At 27.0% G+C, this 9,533-nt stretch overlaps 1 protein-coding gene across 3 annotated transcripts in view; it reads right to left on the bottom strand.

Annotated features, from left to right (window-relative positions):
• The window catches only part of LOC111639138, a 73,744-nt gene that overhangs the window by 58,730 nt on the left and 5,481 nt on the right, over positions 1–9,533 (bottom strand). For all 3 annotated transcript variants that reach the window (XM_023384925.1, XM_023384927.1, XM_023384926.1), the window contains exon 2: positions 1,470–1,644. In XM_023384925.1, coding sequence (XP_023240693.1) covers positions 1,470–1,597 — 128 coding nt within the window. In that variant the 5' untranslated portion in view covers positions 1,598–1,644. The remainder of the gene's footprint in view (positions 1–1,469; positions 1,645–9,533) is intronic.

The following is a 9,533-nucleotide window of genomic DNA, read 5'->3' as shown; positions in this document are numbered from 1 at the left end:
CTTAATTTTCCAACCTTTCTCACTTCTTTATTTTTTGTCCTTTCTCTCTTTTTTTTCCGAATTTGGCTCTATAATTCTTTGATTCACAACTCCAGCTTTATTTAGTATTCCTTCCAGCGTAGCAAGATTTGGCTACATTGAGCCAAATGTGGCTACTTTTTTAGTTTAACGTAAAAAAATATCATTTGGAGCTTTGGCTACTTTTGGGGCTACATATCATTTATAAATATGTTAGTTGAATAAAAATGCACTTTAAAATGGTGTTTCTTGGTTTTTTATTAATCAGAGACTCAAATAAACCAAATATTTGCGTTTTATCAAATAAATGAATTTATCTATTTGTAAGTAAAAATTGATAGTGTCTGTAGAAGTAATTTTTCAAAATATCCTGTTTCGTGATAAAGTTTTAATACTTATTATTATAATCTAGACATGTTAATCCTTAAATATACTTGTATATTCAGCCACAAGTATATATAATATATACTTGTGGCCCAAAACTCCTTGACTTCTTCCAATGCGGCCCAGAGAAACAAAAAGGTTGGACACCCCTGGTATAGAGTAATTTAGAATCAGGGCTGTGGAGTTGGAGTCGGAGTCGGAGTCGTGGAGTTTTGATGTTTTAGCCGGAGTCAGAGTCAGATGGTAAGGAAAAGTTGGAGTTGGAGTCGGAGTCAGTAGATTTTTACGCGACTTCCACAGTCCTGGCAGGGCTGTTGAGTCAGAGTTGGAGTCGGAGTCGTGGAGTTTTGGTGTTTTAGCCGGAGTAGGAGTCGGATAATAAGGAAGAGTCGGAGTCGGTAGATTTTTACGCGGCTCCACAGCCCTATTTAGAATGACAGGTAAGGAGTTTAACTAAAATTTTATCTTTTCAAATCATCTAGAGTTAGACAGAACTTTCTATTCCAAGGTTCACAAAAGCATTTTTTTAAAATAAAATTATATTGTTGAATATTGAGCAAGGGGAAATTGCAGTTGAGTTCATAAATCAAGAGTCTATTGTCAAAAGGATAATTAAGAAAATTCGTGTTGAACTGAAACTCACCATATCTTTCCAAAAGTGCTGATGAATTTGAACCAAATGTTAGTCAAGTTATTGATTTATACAATTATATCAAAGCAGACATGAATGACAATGTAATAACTGAATTGAAAGATGTTGAATTGGGTTAATTATGAAAACTAATTATTTCAAATGTTGTAACTGTAACCCATAAATATAGTCAATAAATGGTTTTGATAATTAGGAAAATGTACAAGTAAAGTAAGTAAGGTATTACTTTCAACTTTTACCCACTCATTTCCTATTTCAAAGTAATAAACCCCAGAGTTATGTACTGTACATTTTCAAAATAAACCCACAGGGTTTAACTGAGGAAATACAGTAAGTCAATTACATTTTCATTTCATAAATCATAAGTATTTTATTTTAAACACATTTTAAATTTTCAAATCAATATGCAACTTACTGAAGCATATGATCTTGCAACTGTTTTTGTAATTTTACTCTTAACTTTTCTTGTTCTTTGGCACACTTCAAAACAAATGCTGCACTTGGTTGAGATACAGACCATGCTTTTGCTCCACTACTGGCCATTGGTGCATTGTGGCAAAAGATTTCACAGTGCTTTGTTTAAAACATTCCTAAAATTAACAATTAAAATAAATTAATATGAATAATTAGAAATATAAGTACAAAAATTAAATTTTAGAAAGTAAATAATTATTGTAATATCTCATAAACAAAAAACTTCAGAATTAATAATTGTATCATCTGTAATTGATTTTTAATATATAAAATAAGATTTCTTCAGTATTATTTTAATTGCAAAAAATAATTATTATTTATATTAGAAATAGATTCACAATAAACCTTTGAGTAACCAGTGGTTTTATCGTGAATCTATTTTATATATTCTTCTCACCAGTACCTGGTGAGAAGAAAGCTTTACACGAGGTATTTATATTAGTTTTGATATTGTCTCAGCTTGCTATACTGTTCAAACATTTTTGTAAAAAAAAAAAGTATTAATTAATCAATTAATACTTTCATAATTATTGATAATTATGAATTATTCATAAATTCTTTATTGACATAAAAAATAATTTCCCTAGCTAGATGAAATACAAAATACAAAAAAGTAATTACTGGTAACATAAATTTTAATATTAGTATAATTTCTACTAACTCCAAAATAACTAGATGAAAACAATGTATTTGTATTAGATTTTGGATTATTCTTATAAAGTAAATAATTAATAAAAAAAAATAACAAACATTTTTGGTAATCTTAAAAACTACCATCATCAAGTTACAATTATCATTCAAAAATGGAATGTAATACTAGAAAACTTTTAAAACTTTAATAGAAAACTTTTTAAAATTTTTTAAAATGTCTTCTCTTGCCTGGATAAAGGTTAGTGTGACATTGTTAGCATTACAGTGCTAGTTTTGAACCTCATATAAAGCTATCAAGGCTTGTGTAATGTGTTATCTTTAAAATTAATTACTCGACCTTTTTGAGTGAGATGTAGCCCGATTTAATCCAGTAATTGTTTGTTTTTGAAGCAAAGACATCAGGTAAACTTAAACTACTGACTAAGACCTATACTAAACTTCTTTGCCAACCTCACTGAAATTATGGAGATATAAAAGAAAGTTATTAATGAAACCATAATTTATAGATAATAAATAGATAATATGCAAATGACCATAATAACTATTATTTGATTTGTGACTGTGTAGACTAGTATCAAAACCAACCATATCCAGAATAGTTTACTTTACAGGAGAGCCTATAAACTTGCTGATCTCTGTAAAGCTTTCTGAACATGAAAAGGTTTTGTACCAATATGATACCAATATCTCAATAATTGAATTTTTTGGAGATGGCTGGTTTTGATACTAGGCTACTCAATTATTTGTTTAATTTTGTAATAATTTTGAAACACCTTTTGTCACAATGGAGGCAAAAGGTGTTTCAATTTGCTTTATGTTTACATGTATACAAATATTTTTGTATACATAAAAATGTTCAATTATCATGTGTATTATTATTTTTTCCAACAGTTAGCATGTAAATTGTTCATCTGTTGTGCACAATTCCTCAAAACAAAGAAACTATAATTAATTGTCATGTATTTATATGAAGATCTATTATTTATATAGGTTTGTGCAATTATTGTGTTCAAGGTTGCACCCATAAGCAATCAGGCACAAACTATACAATGGGTAGCTATGAAAAGGCTTTATTTTTGTTTCAACAATTTTCTACAAATTTTACATCTTCATAGGTTATATGCATGAAAAGTACATTTACATACAGTACATTTTTGTAGAGATCCAGAATATTTGGTTTGATTAACCATCCTTAAATTTGGAAATAATTACTTTTTAAATCTTTAACAAATTTATTCGACATTATATTTCATTTTCTGATCAGATTTTAATAGACACAACTAATGATAAAATTATTGATTAATATTTTTATTCATTACACTCCTAAACAGCAAGATTAAGCAAAGTTTGGTAAAAAGATTTGAAGATACTTTAAATAAAATAGAAGACTAGTAGAAATATTCAGTATTTTTTATATTTATTTTAAAATGTTTATATTAATTATATAGATTTATGAATATTGTAGTATCATTGACATCAGTAGACACTGCCTTTACAAACTAATCAATTCCTAGAAAACTCTCATTAAACAAGACATCATAAATTCAATGTCATGAATTGTTGTATTCCTAAAAACAATTTAAACTGTAATACACACTAAAATAAAAAAATCACTTAAATGCAGCTGTTCATAAATCATAATAGAAAATTCATAAAAGTTGTAAAACAAATGATCATAAAATTGTCTATTCTATGCATTTTTGAAAAACTAGTTAATTAATCCAACAAGTTGTAAAGATTTAATTCTTAGAATCAAAGACTGTACATCAAGCTTTATAGTTTATCTTTCTAAATATTTTGAGTAATTATCATTACTTTATTTTTATTTTATTTATTTAAGTTGACTTACAGTAGCATTCACAAGAACATTTGATGACTGCTCCCAGAATAATTATTCCCATTAAAAAAATCAACAAATAAACATATAAACATATAAAATAAATATATTAAATACAAATATAAAATTTGTATTTAAAAAAAAAGAAAATTTAAAAGAAAAATGATTTTATAATACAATGATGTAAATAACATTTTTACAATGCTTTTTGAAAGTAAAAAGTCCTGAAATAATTGATGCTCTATAATCTTAATAGTTTTGAGAGAATAAATAAAAAAAAAAGCTTTACAAGTTATACTTAGACAAGTAAAAGGAGTGTGTATAAAACTGTGACTCCATGAGTTAAAAGTTGGTACACAGATAAAAATATAGTTTGAACTTAAAATACAATTAAGATAATTATAAATCAATGTGACATCAAAATAATGAATGCAGTTAATCAAGAGAGGGAGTCCAAGATGTATGCAAGCAATATTGCTATTCTTGGTATAGAGAAGCATTTGTTGAGCAAAAGATAAAATTTGTTAAGATTGAATATTGTCTACATTAGAGTCTAAAGTCATGGCCAATACTGGAAGGCTGTAATCAATGATAAATTGGATATTAGCTAAACATACAAAACTTTCAAGTAAAAAACTGATTTGCAGCTGCATTAAAGCATCCCTTGCCTAATCAAGAGATTTTTAAGTAGATGCTGAATGTGACTGTTAAAACTGAGTTTTGAATCAATTACGATGCCTAAATCATTAAAAGTTCTTAAATAGTCAAACACCCTCTACTTCAATACGGTAAACATTTATTTTTCTAACGTTTTTGGCTTTCTTAATTGACCTTCTTCACGAAATAACTTATTTATTTGTTGGTTTTTGGTGTTTGGTGTGTATTCTCAATGTACATCCAGTTTATCAAGTTGTTACTTAAACTTACATTTTACAAATAACAAAGTCATAACTTAATTTAAAATTTAACAGTTTTAGAACAAAACAGACAAATTTAAATAGAAGATATGGAAGCCAGAAATGTATAAAAGAGGAACAGATAGGAGAATGAATATGAGAATAGCATGTAATAAAGGTTTTCAACATATTGATCATGTTCTTTTTAAGGAAATAATTGCTAGAAGAAGTATTGAAGAATGTAATAAATAGTAAGTTAATCAGGGAAGAGACACTGTAAGGCAGTGAAGTTAGAATTAATTATTTTTTAAATTCTTGTTGGCATAGACAAGAATTTTTGAAAAACAGTGGGACAGTGGAAGGAAATTACATTTTCATAATATCCTCTAATTTCACAATATATTATAATGGTTACATTTCAAGACTCTCTCTGATTAAATAAATAATATCACTAATTATGTAAAGTCTTATATAGGTATCCCTCATAAAACACAGTAGTTACATTCTGAAAAAGTGCCATGTTATGCAAATCCATGCTATAAGAAACAAAATACTAAAGCAAAACATGGGTTAGGTTCCAAAAGTTAGCAAAAGTATAATATTCTTTTCCATCACTAAGAGAAATATGTTTATTAAAGCAATCAATAATTAACTAACAATCACAATTAAAACTATTATATGATGTGTTAATATTAATTTTAATTAAATGAGGATGTTTTCTTTTTACAAAGTATTGACATTTTCTGAGGTTTTTTGTTGATCTTGATCAGAAATATCAGCAACATCTTAGTTTTTTTATTTTTATCATAATTTTTTATGAATGAGAAATAAAAATAAAATTATGTTATCAATCAAAAATTTATTCTAGAGGGTCACATTTGTTCCATCAGGTAACAAGACATTTTTTCCATAATTTGTGTTCAAATATGAAATTGTTCAAGTTGGGAAATGTTCAAATACTGAGATACTGCTGTATTTCATTTGTCATTTTTATGAACGAAGTAATCATTCTTAGGTATGTAATACCCATGGTTAAAAAACGTTTAATAAAATTTACCTAAAAATGTTTAAATAAATTTTACTAAATATGGAGCTTAATCTATAAAAAGAAAACACAGTGAAAGTCTTAGGAGCTAAAGTCTAAAAGCAATGACAACACTTGGTTGAGAGGAAAGTTAGTGCAATTTTTTTCTTTCTTGTCCTATCAGTTTTCATTAAAGTAAACCTGGTGAAAGGCACAAAACAAATTGAAAATTTCAAAATTCTAAAATCTGTGGGCAAATTTAAGACAACATGCATGCTTACTTGAATTAAAAAATACAGAATAATGAAGTTTACACTTAAAAATTGTGAAATTTTGTACAAGGGATTTCCAAAATGTTGTCAGAGCAAAACTGGAAGTCATGTTGTACAGGAATATCCCCAATTTTCAATATTAGAGTAAAACTATATTCTAGAAGTACAGTGTTGTACAAGGGATACCTGTATTTGAGAAATAAAATATAATTTCACATTCTGATTCTAGAAATTTATCATAACCAGACTACTCTTATAATGTTCTCAATAAAATTCATATTTTCTTTAATTACAGTAGAGCATCAATTATCCAACCCCTGATTAACCGTCACATCGGTTAACCGACTGTTCTAGTCGGCAAATTTCAAATGTCTGCTAGTGATGTGGCATTATAATATTTGGCTATATCTTGGCTACTTTAATATTATTTTTGTTAAATATTTGCGTGTTTTAGCTGGCATCATTGGCTCGACCATTGAAGGGAGGCCAATATTTAAACGAGACTTAATTTTCTAATTATGAGTGGTTGTTTGTTTTGTGAGCAATAAAATAATTTAAAAATAATTTTTAACGATACAATAGCGACGATTATTATTTTAAAAAGAAAATTTGTTAGGCTAAACATCAATGAAAATTCAATGCGAAGTTGGTTAATAGCGATATACTAATAAACTAATTACATGGGATATACTGATATCCTAATATACTATACTAATGTATTTTTTTCCTTCTATTTGGTTATCCGATTTTTCAGTTATCTGACCAACCTGAGTCCTCAATTGAGTCGAATAATCAATGCTCTACTGTATTACAAAAAACCATAATTTTTCACAAATATTATATAAATGAAATTTGAATATGAAGCTTTAAATATGGGTTTTAGTTGTTTATTGTCAATTAATTAATTGATATTTTATAAAAGTCCTAAAAAATTACTTAATACAGCTGTCCCTTGATAGTCCGACGTTTTGTAATCCAACATGCTCAGTACAGTAGAACCCCTCTAGTCCGCCCTCGGCTAGTCCGTCACTCTGGTTAATCCGACCGTGGTCGGACTCGAGAAACTTGTCCTGACTCGTCATTGACTCACCGTCCGTGGCGTTCTTCTGTGTTCATTACAGTATATGTTTTACATTGTGTGTGTTTTCAACATGTCAGGAGTGAAACGTAAACACGTTACTCTTTCATTAAATGAAAAATTAGCAGTGCTACAAAGATTGGACAAAGGAAAGATTGTTTATTTTACTTTTTTCTGATAATCCGACCTTTTTTGTGTTCCGACCATACCCCCAGTCCCAAAGGTGATGGATTAAAGGAGTTCTACTGTAGTTTGACGCAACTCCCGTCAAGGTACCCGTCCCCATTACGTGTCTGCTTGAACAGAAGCATGTCGCAACGTGAATCTCCCCACCCAATTCTTACATGATGACACACATTTCATGTGTTTTCTGTGAGCAGTTCTGTTCGAATAGTTGGAGTAGGGAATATTGTAGACTACTGCTAGCAAAACAATGCCAAATATGTAATCACTTTCTGTAATCAGGACACTTTTGGTAATCAGACACCCCTTTGGCCCCATACCTGTCGGATTATCAAGGGACAGCTGTACTTACTTAATTTATTACACATACACTATATTAATTTTTATATTTTAAGATTTTTTAGTTTTATTTTTAATTAATTACAATCAAAATATGGCCTGATGGCTGAAGATCAAATTAGCTTTAATATAATCCATAAATAATTCAGCAATTTATGCTTACATTTTGTTAAATCTTTGGTTTATATGTTTGTATTACTTCAGTTTCCTATCTGTTACAAATTTCTTTAATATTTTTTTTATTGTTTTAGGTTTATTACTATGCTATCTTATTTTTTACATAAAGTTATATGATTGACACTAGAATTTAACTGATATAAGGTTTATATTTATTATATATTATTAACTGTATTTAATAAAATTTTAAATACCAAATGATCTATCGGATTATCAGGTTACTTTAAGGCTAATTTAATAATTAAATATAAATAATTTGACTAGAGATAGGCAATTAGGATGCCATCTCATAATAAATGAAATAATTATTAGAAATAATATAGCCTGACAATCCAGTAAATTGTTTGGCATTAATTAAAATCAGGTTAATGGATTTATTGAAATTTTAAATGGTAACATAATTTATTTAATGTTATTTGGAAAAAGTTATTTCTTCTCAAACAGTTCAGCAAAATTTAATAATGATGATTTACATAATAATATGTTTATGATAACCCTACAGTGACACTGAAAATAATTTTTTGACTATGATCATTAAATATAAAAATATATCTATTGGAAAGATATAAATATTATATATAAACTGCTTAATATACTAGTGTAAAAATAATTAAACAATTCACTTAAAATGTTTATTTTCTATTTAAATTTTTCTTTTTTTAAAAATCAGTATACACATCTTTTAGAAATTCAAATAAAACAAATTTTATTTTACTGGTATATAAGTTTAGACTTTTAAAATCAGTAAGAATTTATAACAACAATACACATATAAAACAAAATTAAAGACTATCTAAATAATTTCTTAAAATTAACATATTTCATTAAGAAAGCAAAAAAAATATTTTTGAAATTAAATGAAGTTTCAAACTTTATAGCAAAAGTCATGTCTAAAATTATTCACTAAACTGATAAGTTTTATATGAATATTTGACTATCAGTGAGCAGTGTCCTACTTTATTATTGATTTTGAATTTTAGTTCTTTACCCTCATATTACGTTCATTACAAAAACAAAATATAATATTTATTTAAAAAATAACACTGTATTAAGCAACTTTAGTTTTGATAGATCTTAATGAAAACAAAAGTTATGATTTAAAAAAAAAGCAAAAATATACAAAAGAATATTCCACTGTAAAAATGATAACAGCACTTTTTTTCCAGTTACAAAAATATATACATTTATAGTGTAAACAACTATATATATATACTGTACATACATGTATATATTGTTATATATATGTGTGTGTATGTATAAAATAAACAATTTAAAATTATTTTATTGATAATTATGATTCATTAAATTAACAAATTATAAAATTGTCTTAAATTTGTAGTTTAATAATCAGATTTAATTGCTCTACAAAAAATGAAATCTGAAATAAAAATAAGTTTTTGGAAAAGTATTGACATCAGCAAATTAGCTTACAATTCACTTTAACAAAAATAAAGTACTGTTAGAGAAAAGAAAAAGTAAATATCTTAATGCTTTGCTAATAGATAAAAATTTTAAGGAATTTATTAACTTTTTTAGCTGTAAATGATA

The sequence above is a fragment of the Centruroides sculpturatus genome, unplaced genomic scaffold, assembly GCF_000671375.1.
Source record: "Centruroides sculpturatus isolate CEXI.00-Female unplaced genomic scaffold, Cexi_2.0 scaffold1228, whole genome shotgun sequence".
NCBI classification, from domain to species: domain Eukaryota; kingdom Metazoa; phylum Arthropoda; class Arachnida; order Scorpiones; family Buthidae; genus Centruroides; species Centruroides sculpturatus.
The sequence above is the reverse complement of the archived record's forward strand: the minus strand, read 5'-3'. Positions and strand labels throughout refer to the sequence as shown.